The sequence below is a fragment of the Dendropsophus ebraccatus genome, chromosome 7, assembly GCF_027789765.1.
Source record: "Dendropsophus ebraccatus isolate aDenEbr1 chromosome 7, aDenEbr1.pat, whole genome shotgun sequence".
NCBI classification, from domain to species: domain Eukaryota; kingdom Metazoa; phylum Chordata; class Amphibia; order Anura; family Hylidae; genus Dendropsophus; species Dendropsophus ebraccatus.
In genome coordinates, this window is record NC_091460.1 from 45,871,172 (window position 1) to 45,891,029 (window position 19,858).

At 41.2% G+C, this 19,858-nt stretch overlaps 1 protein-coding gene across 1 annotated transcript; it reads right to left on the minus strand.

Annotated features, from left to right (window-relative positions):
• Positions 1–372: 372 nt before the first annotated feature.
• Positions 373–19,328, minus strand: QDPR (quinoid dihydropteridine reductase). The gene is made up of 7 exons (XM_069977448.1): positions 19,175–19,328; positions 18,521–18,613; positions 15,016–15,112; positions 13,379–13,519; positions 10,404–10,512; positions 7,203–7,286; positions 373–684 (listed from the first exon to the last, which is right to left on the minus strand). The coding sequence occupies exons 1-7, from the start codon at positions 19,271–19,273 to the stop codon at positions 579–581; spliced, it is 729 nt and encodes a 242-aa protein (XP_069833549.1). The 5' UTR covers positions 19,274–19,328; the 3' UTR covers positions 373–578.
• Positions 19,329–19,858: the final 530 nt, after the last annotated feature.

Here is a 19,858-nt window from a genome sequence, read left to right on the forward strand (position 1 = left end):
CTGCTCAGCAAATGCTTCTGCATGAGCCCAGAACTTAGTATGTAGGGCCTGCCATAAAGCCATGATGCCGGCAGTCAGGCATTTCCACATAGCAATGAACACATTTAGCTCAAATCATGCCCCTATGGGTTCACCAATAGCTGTGCAATGTTGAGGTTAAGGCCCGCAGCATTGTGCTACTTTTAGTGAGAGCATTGGGAGCGTGGTATCAATCTCATGCATCCATCCCTATGTGAAAAAGCAGCCTTATAGAAGCAGGATTCTGCTGATGCCTTCCCTTGAACTTACTGTAAATATCTAGAATCCCCACCTTGCTGATGCTACCCTTAAACAGAAACCGTGAGCACAATGTTCAATAAAATCAGACAACAATACGTAAAAAATGTGATATATTGTAAACAGCATGGGTTTGGCTTTTAATTGACCACAGTGACACGATGTCCAGAGAGTTATCAGAAATCCATACTCGCCTTTAATACAAATAGGATAAACAAAACTGCACGGAATCATGGGGGAAACTAATAAACCGTATCGAGTGGAGCAGTTTACAGATCCTATTGAGAAGGGGGGGTCTCCTCTCACTGCTGGGCTGGAACAAGCTCTGTTTTCCCCTTTGTGGTGATCACCTGGATAAGACTGCCGGATTTGGGCCTATTACTCCCACTAGTCCAGTTAAAAAATGTCCTGCAAAAAAACACAAAAACAATTACATTTAACTAGATATACATGTATGTGTAACGCACATTGGACACAAGGTACTTCACAGTGTATTTACATGACAAGCAATGCATTAGATAAGGGATGGGGAACCTTTGGCCCTCCAGCTGGTGTAAAACTACAATTCCCATCATGCCTGGACAACGGAAGCTAAAGCTTTGGCTGTCCAGGCATGATGGGAATTGTAGTTTTGTAACAGCTGGAGGGCCGAAGGTTTTCCATCCTTGCATTAGATGTTTCAACTCACAGTAGCCATAATGGATAAGATACGCTGTAACAAGTCCACTGCCAGAGGTTTCTTTCAGTAGAAGCAGAATTGGTGCTGAAATACTGCACATAGACTGGGAGATACCAGCAGGCCAGTTATTTAAGAGCAGAAGCCTTATTCCGCCCCTGCAGAGTCTCAACCCCGCCCCCCAGGAACTGCCTACTCATGTAGCTATCCCTTTGCTCAGCAGACAGCCTCCTTGTGTAGCTTTCCTCCCCTTTATGACCAGTCTCTGCACAAGTCAGCTCCAGGAAGGAATGTGCCCTGCCTGCAGAGTATGACTGGCCACAGCTTTCTTCAGTGTTGCCAAGCTGCTGAACAGTGTTTGTCCTTATGAGAAAAAAAAAAAACGGAAGAGGAGCAAACTTGTTTCTGGAACCACCCCTTGTATCATAGGATAGGTGAGCTTTGCTACGACCCTGTGTATTCATTATGTTCTGGTATATCATAATTAATTTCCATGTTTTACATGAAGATAAACAAATGACCCCTTGCACTACAAAATCCGCGCGGATAAGTTCCGGCAGATTCCGGCGCTTGTACCTGCTTCAGGCGGAGCGCATATCTGCTCATGCCATAGACACCATTCTATGGCCAGGCGGATACTGCCTTCCGCCAAAAGAACTGTCATGTCAATTCTTTGAGCAGATAGCGGAATTCTCCAGGCCATAGAATGGTGTCTATGGCACGAGCGGATATGCGCGCCGCGGCGAGCAGGTACAAGCGACGGAATCCGCCGGAACTGATCTGCACAGATTTTGTAGTGTGAACCCACCCTCAGGAATGATAACAGCTGTTCATGCTCCGGCCAAAATGTTGCAACACTGTACTGAGGACTAATACAAAAGGACTAATACAAATAGCAGTATTCCCTTGTCTACTAGTTGTTTGGGGCAGTAGCTAGGCACCCATCTCACAGCCTGATCCACTGCTCTGGATCGGGTTATTATTGCTCCGGTCTGTTGTATTTTAGATAACATATCTGATTGTTACTACGTTCTTGTGGTTCTAGTATCATATTCTAGTCTAGTTTGTCAGTAATGAAGCAGGTCAGTACAGTAGTGCAGAGGTTTAACAGTTTTTGGAACTCAATGGCACCAATGGAACTCACAGCATCAATTAATGGTAGCATTAAGTCTTTGCACGAACAGTAGCTACAGAACATGCAAATGCGGCCTTAGTCTCTGGGTTCTGGAGCCTGCATGTTGTTTCTGCTACCTACAGTTAATAAGGTAGGGCTAGAGGGTATTGAGCAAAAATCTTTTTCTTTCTGCCTGCCAATATTGATAGATGATAAAATTTATCTTTGTACCATTTGCTTGCCATACAATTCTGCTGTACTGCAAGTCCTGGGGGATCTGAGTACTGGGAGCCACAGTAAGACTGTGTAACCACATGCATGCAAATGCATGGTTCCAAAGCTATGCTCCTGGTGTTCTCCGAAGGCCACGTGAAGGTGCTGGAATTTTTGGCAACACCATGTGGCCTTTAGCATGCATGTGGGAATGCCCAAGACTCTATGCCTAATACCAAAGCCTCTATGTATGACACATGCCATTATTGGTACAAAATTACCGAATTATTGCGAAATTGTGGAGGGGGGCTGGCTGTCAGGGTGGGAGAGGCGATTCCAGATATAGAATAATGTTAAAATATTTCAGGAACGGCAGCATGTTCACAACTATTTTGCGTAATTACATTTTTACTGTAATCTAGTGTAAATAAAGGCTAAAAGTTGCACACGCCGGATGAACAATCTAACAGATGCAAAGAACCGAATCCCTTCAGTACTAGTCTGTATACTGTGCATAGTTTATTTTGCTAAGATAAGAAAAATATTCCTGCTGCGAAGCAAAGTATCACTGGATTTTACTGCAGAACATAAACTGACATCCAGATCATTTACTGTCTTAGAAATGAAAGGAAAGCGTCGGATTTTGCTGATGATGCAGAACTTTGTAGGATTCTAAAAACTCAGCTAGATTGTAAAACATTACAGAAAGACCTTGTTAAGCTGGGACATGGGCAGGATGGAGACGGATGAAATTCGGCGTTCAGAAATGTAAGGGAATGCATCTACTGTATTACTGCATGTACCATACATCAAAGGGGGTTTCCAGCAAATGTTTTTTTTTGTTTTTTTTTACATTTCTTTCATAACATTATAAAACTTTGTAATATTCTTCATTACATTTTCTTTTACATTATATATTTCACATAAGCAATAAGGGGTTTATTAAAGAAAAAAAAAATTTTTTTCACAGTGTTATCACATGTGATGATGCTCAGAGGGGTGGACAGGACTCAGCCCTGTCCATCCCTTTGAGCACCATCACATGTCATATATTTTATATATAATTTTTTTGGTCTTTTGCAGGCTTTGCCATACAATTTTTGATATTTTTTCTACGAGGGATCTATTTGCACTTGCACTTTTTATTATGCTTTTTTCATAGAAATTGCAGTTGGGAAATTCCATTTGGTATTGCATTATTTGTGATATTTATTATTATTATGGTGCTCTCTATTGATATTTTTGAGGAGGTGGTATGGTACACATTGAACCTTATAAGGCTGTGTGTAGAGGTCTGTGAACCACAAGTACCCCTCCAAAAAGTTGGGAGGTATGGAGGAAGGGCTGACTGCAAAGCATTATGGGGAAGCTTGATGTCCTGTGTTTTCCATCATCATCAACTTTACAGCAATGGAGCAGCTTTATCAATCTGCCAGAGACAAAACATGGTTTGATTTGCCCATAGCAACCAATCACAGATCACCTTTCATATCTATACAAGCTCTTATAAAATTAAAGCTGAGCTTTGATTGGTTGCTATGGACAAGTTAGACTGTCTCATGTGCGCATGGCAACCAATCACAGTTCAGCTTTTATTTTACCAGAGTAATTTGAGAAATGAAAGCTGAGCTGTGATTAATTGCTATGGGTCACAGTAAACCATATTATTTAGTTTCCTTAGTGTGGCCTAACCATAAGCTGTTTGCTTGGTCACAAGTGTGTTTAGTGACCTCTGCAGTAAAGCGCATAACCAGTCATTAATAGGTTAATGCTTAAGACGTGTTTATCTGCAGTAACCATGGCAACCGTGCACTGTGATGACAAGCGATTATGTCATAAAGAAGGTTCCATAAAGCAATGCACCGCGCCCTGATCAGTGCCATCTTGGATGCGCCAGAGGACCTTGAGCTTGACTACTTTACTGCCCCCTACCCTTGATGAAATTTGGAGGTTCTAGCAGGAAAAAAGGGGTGGTCTGCTTTAGACTACCCCTTTATAGAGTCTCCACCTTTCTGAGAAATGGACCTGGATCTGTGAGGGAGAAGAGATACATCCGCCTTGCCATCAATAAGGTTACAGATATTGCAGCCAGATTTCTCTATCATATTTATAGTATAGTATTACCCTCTAAGCCCGGGGGAGGGGCAACTCTCTAGCCATGGCTCCCTCGAGGTTTCTCCCACAGGGGTTTTTTCCTCGCCTGAGTGCTGGAGGGTGACTCTTTGTGAGCCGGGGGTCTGCCATTTTCAATGTCATGTAATTTTAAATGAATTTGGGACCCTTTGACATCTGATTACAATGTGTTGTGTCTTTATTTTGCGTTCTTTGGTTTAACTCATATTCTTGGGAGTTGGGGATCCATCACATATTGCGTCATGAAGCTGGGCAACTGCCTGCTACACAGATCCATCACCTGAACAATGAGCGCAAGTAGGATGGAGTAGCGGAAAGTAGAATTCCTGCATGTATGTGTATATCCCTGGATTAAAGGGACACTCATATTGTGAGGAAAAAACAAGCATTGCAAGGCTTATACCTACATCTGCAAGGTTTGTAAAAAGGTTTCAAGTGGCAGGGTCAAATCAATCATAGAATATCATAGCACCATGGACACCACCATATATATATATATATATATATATATATATATATATATATATATATATATATATATATATACACACACATCATATATATGTTGCAGGGAAATGATAAAATCTGGGATTTGATCAAATCCCTAAGGCTGGGTTCACACTGCGCTTTTGCAATCCGTTCAACGCATCCATTTTTAATTGTTTACTTTTAACGGACAGAAAAACATAGTCAACACTCCTTTTTTGTCGGTTAAAAAAACCCTTCCATCTCGATCTGTTTTTTTTTTTTTTTTTTTTATAATGGAAGACTACGGAAGAACGGATCCAAATGGATGTCACACAATTGCATCTGTTTTTTGCATCAGTTTTTTCCATAAAATGTATACATTAAACGGATTGCAAAAATGCAGTGTGAACCCAGCCTAAGGATTTGATGTACATATTGTGCATGTGTGTGTACTATATATGCATATAGGTAATGGGCATTTCTTTATATCTGTGTATGATGTGTGTATATATTGTGCATATTTGTATGAAATATGTATCTACATGTTATGTTCTCTAATTTGTAACTCCCCCTCCCACACCTTGCTGGGGACTCAGTGTCCAAGTGTCAATTAAGCAGAGAGAAGCCTCTTTGTACCAGAGATTATAAACGTTTTCTATGCTATGGAAGCACAGACAATGATATTTAAGGTACCATGTGTTTTCTTGACATAACAGCATCTAAAAGTGTCAGCAGTTTGGAACATGAATTACAGCTGACAGATTCCCTAAAGAAGAAGTCTTGTGAAACTAAGGCCTTATGCACACGGTCAGTATTTTTTTCTGGTCCTGAAACAACCCGTGAGAAATTGCGGATTGGACATCCGTATTCTATCTGTATTTCTGTAATTCCATTTTTTTACTACTCATTGCTTTTCAATGCACTTCATCCGGATTTTTTTGCGGAAATACGGATGCCAACATGTTACAATCCGTAACCAATTGATTTCAATGAGAGGATCCGCAAAAAAAAAATGGATCCGCACTAGGACATGTCCTTTTTTTTACGGATTGATTTTCATCCATTTCTGCTACTGATCGTGTGAATAGCCCAATAGACTTCAATGTGCACTAACTCGGATACGGAAATACGGATCCGTAAATTACGGAACGTGTGAATAAGGCCAAATGACAGCCAGGCAGGAGGGTGCGTGAAGATAATAAAGTATACTTACCAGTCCTTGTGCCCCGTAGCGCTGCTCTTGGGTCTCTCTCACAGCTGCCAGAAGTAATCTTCGGCCAGATTCTGTGTACGTCTCAGCCCTCGCTCCTCCAGCTGCAACGTCACGGAGCAGCTAATGGATTGTCTGCTCTGCCAGTCAGTGACAGCAGCAGTGTACCATCCCAGTCACTGATTTGCTGAGTGGGTGATCAATCGGCAGAGTATGTGATGTTGCAGCTGAAGGAGCTGCAGGAGACCGGCGGCTGTCAGATATCTTTAAGGAAGTGCTACGAGGGCTCAGGAACATGGTAAGTATACTTTCATTATTATGTTCCCAAACCCCCTGCCTACCTGAGATTTGTTAGTTTCATGACACTTCTACTTTCAAGAAACTTATGTGGCACGTTATGCTGTTTGCATAGAGTGACTGACAAGTTACTAGCAGGGAGTTAGCATTGCTGGTCATATACACAGCGCTGTGGAAAGTTGCTATAGTAATGTGAAAGATTTGGCGCTGGTTCTATCTGGTGTATGTATCATGGGCCCCTAGAATTAAATTCCCTGTTGGGCATAAGGTAACCCAGTCTGACACTGATGTTAGACCTTTGTAAATACACATGTTGGGATTTAGTTTTAGACTAAACATAATATACGATGATAAAGAATATATAATTGATGGAGAAAGCTGAACTTGATGGATGTTCGTATTTTTCCAATGTAGTATTTGACTATCTATCTAGACATTTGTCTGATAGGAAAAACCTAGCCCCTTGCACATAGGCAACTGGATTTGTCAACTTGGAGAAGTGATCACGGATTTTTGGGACCACATATACTTGCATAAATTATATACAGAAATTTAATATTAAATTAAAATATTAAAAATAAAAAAAAAAATACGATTTACAATTTTAACAAATCAAGGCTAACACGTTAGTTTGGGTTAATATGTAAGTGTATTTTCTTCTAGTTTTTGTCAATGTTTTGATGAAGTTTTTATAATCAGTACAAAAATACAGAGGCGAATCAGGGAATATACACTTGGCAAACAAAGTCAGGTGGAAGCTGTGTTAAACTCAACATAAGGCGAACAAAATAATAAACCAGACATTGTACACTCACTCAGCGATAAAGTCTAATGGTGTCCAGGATGAGAAGTCGGCGTCAGGCATCGAGGCTCTGTTCGCTGGTGTATCCAAGGTAACACTGCCATGGAAGAGATAAGGATTATTAAAAATACACACAATATACAACTAACAGCAGCTTTGTCATGTTAACCCTTTTTGGAAATAGGATAATAAAAAGGTAGACAAGGCATTGTGGACTAGTGTTTCCTTTAGAACTTTAAAGTCCACCAAAAAAGAGAGAGAAACTCACAGAATGAATGACACCTTGTTATGACTTTATTAAGCCTTTTGCATTATGTTGTATTTTATTCAGCAAAAACAAAGCAATATTGGATAGAGAATTAATCATGAAAATGGGGATCATGGCCACTGACCAGGACAATATTACAAAATAAAAATTTGGAGAAACAAATGAGGTCAGACAGACACTAAATTGCATAAAGTAATTACCATAGAGGAGGATAATAATACAATACTACAAAGGGATTTGGAGAAGCTGGAAGCTTGGGCAGAAAAATGGCACATGAGGTTTAATATGGATAATCGTAAGGTTATGCACTTGGGTCGTAGAAATAATAAATAAATCACTGGGTAACACCACTTCTGGAAAGGACCTGGGGGTACTGGTGGACAGTAAACTCAACTTTAGTGATCAGTGCCAGGGAGTGGCTGCCAAGGCTAATAAAATCATGGGATGTATCAAAAGAGGTATAGATGCTAAAGATGAGAACATAGCTTTACTCACAATGTAGAAATCCACTTTGGAACTCTCTACCTTAACTCCTTAATGACCAGGGGAGTACATTTACGCCCCCACAGGCTGGCCCTTAACGTGAAAGGACGTAAATATACGCCGCACCAGGGGGCCGCGCTATGAAGCAAGCTCAGGAGCTGAGCTTGCTTCATAGTGGGTGAGTACCGGCTGCAATCAGCAGCCGGGCCCTCACCATTAATGAAGGGCTGCCATGATTGCCCGGCAGCCCGCCATTAACCCCTTAAACACCGCGATCATACTTAAGCGTAAGTGACAGGAGCAGCTCCTATCACTTACCAATCAGGACATGTCTTCGGGGGTCCCAATCACATTGCCTGACCGCTGGGGGTCTCTTACTTTCCACCGTGCAGTAAAGTCTTCAATCTTCTGATAAAGTCTGACACAAGCAGGCTCTATCAGACAATCACAGATAACACAGATCCCTGCTATACAATGGCATAGCAGTAATTAGGGTATAGAATCCAATATATGTATGTGAAAGTCCCATTGGGGGACTAAAAAAAGTGTAAAAAATAAATAAATAAATGTTTTTAAAAATGCCCTATAGCCCCTCCCCCAATAAAAGTCTAAATCACATAGAAATAATAAAATAAATAAACATATTATATGTTGTAATCGTCTGCTCTATTAAAATAAAACAACATTATTACTGCATGGTTAACGGTGTGCACAAAAAGCAGTAAAAAAAATGCCAGGATTTTATATATAGATCGGCGCTCGTTTACTGGGCCTATTACATGGCCCGATAATCGTTTAACAAGGGCTGCAGGGACATCAATACATCATTCTGTGCTTCTCCCCCCGGGTCAATGGCTCTTCTTGTTCTGTGCTTCTCCCCGGGTCCGCGCGCTCCAGCTTCAGAGTGGCTTGACTGGTGATTGGCTGAGCGGCCTGTAATCTGAGACAGGCCGCTCAGAAGCTGGAGAGCGCGAGACCCGGGAGAAGCAAAGAGCAAAAAGAGCCCTGCAGCCTGGATAGGTAACGTATTTTTCTTTGCTAATAGTCAGTGCCGAACGCTACGCAACGCTATTACACGTAGCAATGTGCGGTCGGCGCCCCACAATTATAGGTCAGAATCTATATCAACAATCAGCCAATGACAACGATCATCGGCTGATCGTTGTCTTTATTACACGGAACGATAATCGGCCGGATAGGGCCGATTATCGTTCTGTGTAATAGTACCCTATGGAACTCTCTGCCACATGATGTTGTCATGGCTGAAATATTGAACAAATTTAATGGGGCTTAAGTGTTTTTCTTCAAATATAAAATATAATATAATTAAACTATGGTCACTAGATCTCTGAATAATAGGATGTTGATCCAGGGATTTATTCTGCTCACCATATTAAGGGTCGGGTAGGATTTTTTTTCCCTCTGGTTTAGAGCAATCAGTATCTGCCTCAAAAGGGTATTTTGGCTTCCTCGGAAACAACACAGTAGTGTTGTAGGTTGGACCTGATAGATTTGTTCCTTTATCGTACCCTTATCAACCATGTAACTAGACTGTATGATACTATGAAATGAATGGCTAAACAAAGAAAAATAATGCTGAATGAAACGTAAGTTGAGAGAGCAAAGCAAGTGTGGATAAGCTGCGTGCACTCATGTAAAAAATTAGGTAAAAAGCTACTATGGCAGAGTAAAGAACATACACAGGCAGATACTGGCTGTCTGTAAAGCTGGTTTAGTCTCTGTGCTATAAATGACAGATACTATATACTCCACAGAGCTAATGAAGTGAACTCCGGGTCACCATAAATGCCAAAGTGGAAGATCAAGTTGTAACATTGGATTATAGTAGCAGCATGGGGGAGAAGTTGGTTCATTTGGAGAAAACACCCCTTCTGGAACACCGGCCACGCTCCCCTGTGCTTGATCTGAATGGAAAGAACTCCTGACACTGTAGATTCAAATTTAGGCTTTTATTCAAATGTGACGCGTTTCAAGGGCACAATCCCCTCTTCATCAGGCACTTTCTGCACATGCAGCGCAGTTTGTAGGTTTTTTTCTCTTTGCATATACAATATTGGGTTATAGGTGGTTTATATAAGATTGTCCAGTTTGAGATTAAAGGGAATCTGACAACTGTTTCATGCTGCCTAAACCACATACTGCATAAACAAAGTCATAAATAGAAGTTGCAGGTTTAAAGGCCACAGAGAACATTGTAACTAGTCATGGGGGAAGATGTTCAGAGATATTCCTTGTATTATGAGGAAATGAACATAATTGCTAGTTTACATGTGCGCTCAGGTTTGCCATTTTCGGAGTGTCTGTACTGTCTCATAATCAATACACTTGAGTCTCGCAGATAATGTGCATGTGAAGAGGCTCCTCGCAGCTTCAAGTATTCAGGAACATATTCAATACGACATTCACAGAAAGTCAATACCCGACAAATAGCGAGAGACTTACGGCAGTACGGCCACAGCAGCAGAATTCACCGGCAGTCCGCTCTTCTCCCCACCGAGGCTCTGACACAGCTGATGGACCGCTGCTTTGGCCATTCCATAGGCAATCATTCCTAAACAAGACAATGATACAAGGAACAATTACCTTTACAAATGTCAAACATGGCGTTTATAGTCTCCTTCAGCATGAAATAACATGTGTTAATCAGTCTTTGCTAGGATGCCATTATACTGTATTGCAGATATTGGAACTTCTTTTTATTCTAGTTTATTTTCATCAGCTTCCTCTAACACACCTGCCTATAAGGCTGCAAGCTCTGTGCTTAGTGGGTGTTCCCTATCAAAGGCATTGGCCTTCTCTCAGTGCTATAGTCTGTGCTTCCTTCCCTTCTTCCTCACACCTGGCTGTATAAGAAACAATTTTTTTTTTAAGATTTACAGGACATTGGGAAAAGTTGCAATGTACATGCCAGTTATCTCCATAGGATCCCAGTAGTCAGATGGAGACCAACAGAGTTTTCATCTCGCTGGTGTACGTCAGTATACTGCAAAAAGGTTAAAGGGGTTATCCAGTGCTACAAAAATATGGCCACGTTTCCCCCTTCGTCTCCTGTTCAGGTGCGGTTTGCAATTAAAGCTCCATTTACTTCAATGGAACTAAGTTTGAAACCCCACCCAATCTGGAGACAAGAGAGGGGGAAAGTGGCAATGTTTTTGTAGTGCTGGATAACCCCTTTTAAGTATGAATAGCATAGTAGACAGCAATACATGGACAGGATCATATAAAAAGCATTATCCTTATAACTACATGCCATATTTGCCTACATGCTTATGTATGCCTTGAGCATTCCAAGAATTTTGCATGACGTTTCTGTTAATAAATGGCACTATAGCCTATGAGTGATTGATTTGGTAAATGGATGTCTAACGATGGCATTGGTCATCCTTCGGATGTATGTGTCAATCCGATCCTATTTCATGTGTAATAGCACAAATGTTAAAGCAAAAGTTTAATCTAATTGGTAACACTGAGATTTACATACCAGCCTCTCGGCACTACTGTGGAGGATCAGCTGGTGTGGACCTTTTATGAATGGTTGCCATTATTTTTGGCCTAATCTGATATGCTAATGAGGTCCCATTGAGCACTGAAGGCCGGCCCGGTACGGGCAATTCAAAGCTTTGTCTTCCCCATGACGCGCACCTCCTCTTCTGGCCCAGGCACGTCTCCAGTCTGCCTCACAGCCAACTGGCCTGTCCTTATGCCGGGATCTTGAGCGCTGTCATCAGACCAGGGTAGGAGTCCTCCTGCAAAGACTCATACCCCACTCTGATGACTGTGCTCAAGATCATGGTAGGGGAAGATAGCTTTGAATTGCCTGTGCCAGGCCGACCTCTAGTGCTTAACAAGACCTCATTAGCATATTGGATTAGCAGGGGAGCACAATATGACTACCAGATCAGACTACGCCCGGGTTTCTTTGTAGCCTGTAAACATAGAGAAGCAGTTCTACCAACCTGTTGCACATTGATCTATGTTGCATAGGGGATGTATATACAAAGCACCAGCTTTAGAGGTTCTAAGTTCAGTAAATGCTTCTATGTAATGACTAGAGATGAGCATAATACCAGCATGCTTGAGTCAGATTGTTCACATTTGGCTGCATCAGCCACAGGTACTGAAATGCTGAACGTTCGGACTAGAGCATACTCCAGTTGCATTCATCTCTAATCCTGAATGAAAACTCATAATATAGGTTAGAGCATGGTGGGTCCATGTCTGATGTGGTGATCCAGACTGCCAGAATCCTATAATACTCTAGCACACTAGACTTTCTTTTCCACCATGTAATCGTTAACAGATAATATAATTTGTCCAGAAGACAATCCGTTCCTGTGTGTCTGCTTTCCTGCAAACTGTTATGCTCCGACCAGCCAACCCTACGGAGAGGATTGCCCAATGCCTCTGAAATACACATTGTCTGCTCTAAAATGTAACACACATGTCCCACGGACACATCACAGACTGGAGAGACATAGGATCTGTATGCGGTTACCAGGATGCAACCACATGAAGTTATTATTTATATTACAAAACAGGCCCAATTACAGCCATGGCGATATTATGTTACCTTCCTGCCCCATTTCCATAGAGCAGATTTTCCCAACCAAGTCTAACTTTGTTAGACAAGAGACATGGGAAAGTGCAAACTACTTCAAATGACAAGAGCAAAGGGCTAAATCTATCAGGAGGCAAAGGTCTCTTTACTCAGGACAAGGACACGTTCACTAGGTCTCTCTGCTGGAATCCAGCATACAGACACAGATATAGTGAGATGTGCCCATAGTAGATGTACTTTGTCCAGAAGGAGAAGGAGAAGTGCTGGAAGTGAAGCTATGGCCCCACAAAGCGCTGATCTCAACATCATCCAGCTTGTCTGGGATCACATAAGGACTTGAGCAGTGACGTTCACAGAAGATCTGGGTAGTTCTTTAAGATAGTTGGACAACCATCCAGTAGTATTTGTCTACATCTGCCTAAACTAATTCACAATACTGTATATCCTGTTAGGCTGGGGTCACACTGCGTTTAATCCATTTTATGCAAAAAAGGATGCATTTGTATGCATCTGTTTTGATCTGTTTTTTTATGGACTTCAATTATTAAAAAAAATATATTATATATAATTATTAATAATAATAATAATAATAATAATAATAATAATAATAATAATAATAATAATAATAATAATAAATATATATATAAATAATCACAATGCATCCGTTGACCGACCACGTAGGAAAAGGATGCTTACAAACGCATGTGTTTTTTCCATAAAATGGATGGGGAAAAAAAAAAAAAAAGATTGCAAAAACACAGTGTGAACCCAGCCTTATATATATGTACTTTTTTTTTTTTCTTTAATAGCGACACCCCCGCTTTCCTGTCTGATTTCAGAAACCATTTTCTGTTATTACCTGGAGTTGCAGACAGTCCAGCACTGGCGCCAGATAATGTGAGCAGCCCCCCGTCTTTCAGATGCTTTGTAGCTAGGTGACTGGAAATGGTCGATGTCCACACACTCTGCTTCCACATGAGATCACAGTTCTTATAAAAAGCTGAAAATCAAGGAGACAAAAAAGATAACTATACAGGATTACCTGTTTTTTAAGTGCAGTGAGCCCTTATTTCCTATAGATTGGGGACATAGGACACAGAAAAGCCCTGGATTGGGTCAGTATCCACTTCCGAGACCCTACATAAGTTGATCCTTTATGAGACATACTATTATACTATTTTTGGGATCCGTAACAATCAATTTCCGTGCAGCGCCACCACAAGGGGAAATAAAGAATTACAGTTATTTAATTAGGCTGTCTGTGTAATGCTTCCTCCAAAGCCAATATATGACCTACATAGATTATGGTGCTGAACATGGGCCTCCCCCTCTAGTAACTCAGAAAATCATTACAGGAAAAAAAAAAATCTAGAAATCTCATTTAAATTTGTGTTTGACAGGATCGATCAATAGAGCAAATGAAGATAAACAACGGTATGTTATCCTGGCCTGCTTACAAATGATTAACCACACAGATCTATTGAACACAGAGCAAAACACATTCAATATACATTGTCTATGTTTCATCAATGGATCTCCTGTCTATCTAAACATGCAAACAGTAAATGAATAGTATATGACATGCTGGGTTGAGTTATGGCTGCAATCTTAAGACATCAATTCTTTTTTGTTTTTTGTTTTTTTGCAAAATTCACATTAGGAAAGTCACGGAACTTCTGTGGTTTTAAGAGCGTAATAAAATACAAGGCAAACAGTTTACATATGGATCTTCTGAGAACAATTATCCAAAATGAACGCCAGACAACATGTGGGTAAAACAGCTGACTCACGCTGAATGCTTAGATTTTAATCCATTCTCAGCGGCAGCGGGGTTATTGCCGCTTTGATGTCACACAGGACACAAGGAACCAGCTAGTTTTACAAACATAAAGGACTGACGTCAGAAAAAGACCACATGGGCCATCTAATCTTCTACAATACTTCCTAAACACGTGTAACATTATCCTATAATATACCGATTTGGTAAGCTAAGAATAAACCATTGTGCTCTAATAACATCTGTAAGATGTCAATATAACACAAAGTATTTTTACTCAGTATTTTGCAACCAAAACCAGGAGAGAATTGAAAAAGCAGAAAGGCTGTTCTCACACTGTTTAAATTTAGTGGATAACAGCCATTTAATGACAAATAACGGTCGTTGTTTTAAAATAACAGCAATTATTTGCCCTTATTTGGTGGCCATCCACTCATACTCATCTGTATGCATCTGTATGTCCCTAACCTCCCCCTAGTGGTGGCTGCAGGCTGACAGATTATTATAAGATAGTTTTTCAATGGGGCACAGAATGTTGGACCTATAAAAAAAAAAAAATTACCTTTGTAAAATGAAATATTATTTTACTATTTATATAATAAAAATAAAAAAGTAAAAATGGTGCTTTAAAAATTTTCCACTGAATATTGTGATCTTTTCATTGTAGACATCACTGATTATTTTTTTAATAAATGTAGATCCCCATGTACTGTACTTACACTTTGCTTTTGCAGATCCTCCAGCCCAGCCTCCTGCTACACATAAGATTGCGTCCACTTTCTGTCCTCCAAGAAGCTGATCCACAGCTGAGGTGACCTATAATATGAAATTGAAGAAACAAAGAAGAAATCATGAGTACAGTCTTATAAAAGAAGTAGTTACATCTCAGTCCCCTTTTATCAATTATAATAAAAATTATATGTTCGGCCACATTCACACATCCGTAGCCCTGCCCATAGCGGCAGACCCGCAGCTACAGACAGGACTATGGATGTGCACCCTCAGTCTGTCCACAATGGCATGGACCCCTTAATTCAAATGCGGGCTGTATTATGGCTCATCAATGTTTTGCAGTATGGATACAGGTCCCAGCATGGACCTGTAACATGTTCAGGTGTGTATGATGCCATAGAAATGAATGGGTCTGCATTCTGGTAGCAGTCGCAGACACAATTAGCAGATGTGTGCAGCCAAATATTCCAAGTCTCAGGTTTCTGACTGCTGAGTGTTCGTATTTCAAAAACAAAAGGTTCAACAGGCCAGGTAGATGTCAAAGGATGCGTACAAGAAACCCACAATCCCTGGTGCAGGTGAAATTCACAAAGCAGCAAAAGAGAATCCAACAGTATCCATACATATAGGGAGATTTATCAAACATGGTGTAAAGTGGAACTGGCTCAGTTGCCCCTAGCAACAAATCAGATTCCACCTTTCATTCCCCACAGACTCTTTGGAAAATGAAAGGTGGAATCTGATTGGTTGCTAGGGGCAACTGAGCCAGTTTCACTTTACATCATGTTTGATAAATCTCCCCCTATATAGTGTTCATACTGCAGAGTTATTGCATCTCGTGCACAGCTGTATTCTATGTGTGAGATACAAAAATCTTGCAGTAGATCAGTTTCACACATAACGGAATCACAGCGGATTTCACAATGCGGGTTTGCAGCAAAATCTGCAGCAATTTCTAGTATTGTCAGTTTCAATAGGATTACAGACTTGTAGCGGAATTTTTATCCTATTGCAAGTGTGTAAACGCAGCCCACGGCAGCCCAGTGCATACATTACCTGATTCACACTCCGGCTTGCTTTTAGGGTTTCCTGACGTCCCACTCAGTGCACGGTCCCGTCGCAGACACTGATTGGCTGAGCAGGACGTCAGGGAGCCTGAGAAACAAGCTGAAGCTCAGACCGGTAATGCACGCACAGGGCCGCCGCGGGTTAAGGGTGGCGCATTTACTATCACCGTCAGTTTCAATAGGATTACATACTCACAGCGGAAATTTCATTCTGCTGCGAGTATGTAATCCCATTGAAACTGACAGTGTCGGGAAATCGTCTGCAATTCCATTACTTGTGAAACTGGCCGTATAGACATTATGTATGGATGCTGTTGGATTCTCTTTGGTTTCTGCGTGTTCGTAGTCTTCTTACCCTTGTTCACTATCCAACAAAGATCTGGAAGATTGCCACATGGTATTCATTAATAAAGCTCTGTCATCTATCTAGAAAGCCTCTCAATATCTCTTGTCACATGTCACGTGTCCCACATTATTGCTACTGGATATTAAAAGGGCCTTATCGGCACTGAGAGATCTGCTACTTGATATATGACGGACAGCTTAAAGTAACACTGTCACCTCCTTTTTGCATTCTGACATCTCTACACAGGTGTAAAGGGTAAATTTAGCGGTTTTCATACCTTATTTTATATCATACGTCATGGTCCTTGTTCAAGTAAAAAGTCATCTTTTATCAACTGCAGATTGTATTAAGTGGGCGGGGCCTCAGGGCATTAGCGCCACTTAGCACCGCCCACAACACCACAGTTGGCCCCGGCCCCTCGCCGGCCATTGGTACAGGCTGGACGAAAGGTCTAGACCCCACCCCCTTTACATCGACCAACCAATGGGTGTCAAGGAGGCGGGGCCAATGGTGCCGTTGTGGGCGGGGCAAAGTGGTGCTAATGCAGCGAGGTCACGCCCACTTAATACAATCTGCAGTTGATAAAAGGACTCTTTTTACTTGAACAAGCACCATGACGTATGATATGAAATAAGGTATGAAAACTGCTAAATTTACCCTTTACGCCTGTGTAGAGATGTCAGAATGCAAAAAGGGGGTGACAGTGTCACTTTAAGGCTCAGTTTTAAATTGATTTTTCTTTTAATTTTTGTACAAATATTATTTATAAAGTGCCCTTGATTCCAGAGTGCAAATAATATTGTTATTAGAAAGAACTTCTGACATGTTACAGATACATGTGAAAGGTTTTGAGAAACTAACTAAACTAACCATGTATATAGGGCATTTGCTGACTCTCTAACTGGCTAATGTTGGGAGAAAGTAATGCTGCATTTACACAGAACGATTATCATTCGAATTCGATCGTTATCATGCGAATTTGCACGATAATCGTTCCTTGTAAATGCAGCATCAGACAGAACAGTTGTATTTCAACACCCTGGTCTATTTGTTCTCAAGGGAGATAAGTGCAACCAGAGGAGTTTGGCAACAGATAAGTCTTCTCCCTATTGAGAACATATGTGCAAGTATATGGGTAGTGAGTCTTGAGGAAAAGCAGATGGCAGAAGAAGTATTCAAAGGTGTATTGCTAACCAAAGAGAAGAACAAAACTATATCAACCCTCTGTAAGCGAAGTAACTGGGACAGACCTCTCTCCTGTGCTGGTAGCTTGCTACTTTGGTCCAATGTATCAGGTGTGTCTGAAGTGGATACAATTGTTCCAGACAGACCCGCCACAGTGAGAGGTGGTAGGCGAATACAGGTTTAGCCCACTAAACAAGAACGCCTTTATTCATGGACTTTTGTTTATCTAATTACAAAAATTATATTCATGGATATACAAACCTAATTTACATGAATTAAAAACTTTCTGTCTATGGTCATTTTTTTTTTCCCTTTTAGATTTTTTTGGTGTAATAGTTTTTGACCCGATTTATTTGTGCATGAGGAATAACACTACTATCAAGATTTGCATTAATAACAATTATTTTATTTAGTAAATAGTCATTGCAGTAATAATCCAATATGCAACACATATATATATATATATATATATATATATATATAGGCTCTGTGCATGTAAGGTGACATCTCCTGTCTCTTCTGCCCAGGGCATTATCTGCCTAATGCAATATACTGAGTGCTATTAAACAAACCCAGATCTCATCTGTCAAACCTGGACTACGTGTATTGTTTATTAGAGGAGAAAATATCCAGTACATCCTAACTATATCATCCATGTCCCGGGGCAGGACTGACAGGACAGGGGCACAGTTACATGTAGCAGATGTAGTACACGGTTACACTTCCAATCATTCCATCTGCCCTTTGCACAGGAAATGATAGGATATGAAGTGCAGCCCTTGTGTTTTCTGCTTCTTGCACTATAACAATCTCCTTAGCTCCATAGAGCTGGATGTGTGCAGTAACCTGGGGCTGCGCAGACATTGATCGGACCGGCGGCCACCGCTGACTCACCTCTTCTGACTGCTCTGTGAAAGAATCTGACAGTCTGACAACAACGTTGGCATTTGCAGCTGCATTTTCGGTTACGTCTATGGAGGCCACCCACTGTGGGAATAGAAGGGACACATGTTAATCTCTACATATGCATTATAGACGGTAAATTATTGATGCAGACGGCTTCAGGTGTTCTGGCTATGTACTGCGCTGTGATATATACAGTATTACAATATAATGAAGGAGAGCTATGCTGGTCAGATGCCAGTTACATGTAGCAGAGCTCCGCCAGTTACATGTAGCAGAGCTCCGCCAGTTACATGTAGCAGAGCTCCGCCAGTTACATGTAGCAGAGCTCCGCCAGTTACATGTAGCAGAGCTCCGCCAGTTACATGTAGCAGAGCTCCGCCAGTTACATGTAGCAGAGTAGTAGTGATATAACTCCTCATAATATCAGTATGACATGTCTGTTTTTTACAGGACTCAAGTGATTACCTTGTTGCAATGGATTCTAACAAATTCAGCTCTGCTACATCCTGTATTACACTTCACAACAGTCAGACATGGCACAAAGTGCTACAAAGCTGTAGTGCAGAGTATAAGGTAACATGTGACCTCTACAGTATAGACAATATACACAAAGCACAGTAGTAGTACCAGAAAGTCACTCACCCAGTTCTTGGACTTGAAGTAGTCCACACACTTGGAGCCCAGAGCTCCTCTGCCCCCATACACCAGCACTCTGTGAGCCTCACTAGCAGCAGCAGCCATCTGTACAGCTTGTAGAGGAAAGAAGATCAGCAGCAGCAGCTCCTGTCATAGAAGAAGCCCCAAGCTGGAGCCGCCCCCCTCTGACATCATCACCCCTCCTGTCATACAAGAAGCCAATATTTGGCCCCGCCCCCTGTGATGTCATCACCCCTCCTGTCACACTCCTCTGCCTGGCTCAGAGTGACGGAGTGGCTTCTCATTGGCTGCTGCTCATACAGTGGTCACATGACCTGCTGTTTGTCTCTGTGACAGCATAGCTTCTGGGGAGGGTGCATGTGTGTAGGGATGACTGGTGACAGGATGCAATAATACACAGGGATATAGTCTACACTGTCTGGAGGTCTCTTATTTAATAGTTCAGGCATTATAAGAACAAGAAGTTGTATTGTTATTGCTACTGTTTCGTAACAACAATAATTCTTTATTTTATATCACACCAACATAGCGCACATAACCACATTCTCATCAAAATACCATTAAGAGGGCTTGTTTTTTTGTGAGAGACATAGGCTATGTTCACATATAGAACTTAGGTCAGTCTTTTTTGTTAACTAAAACCAGAAATGGAACTGACAGGGCTAAATT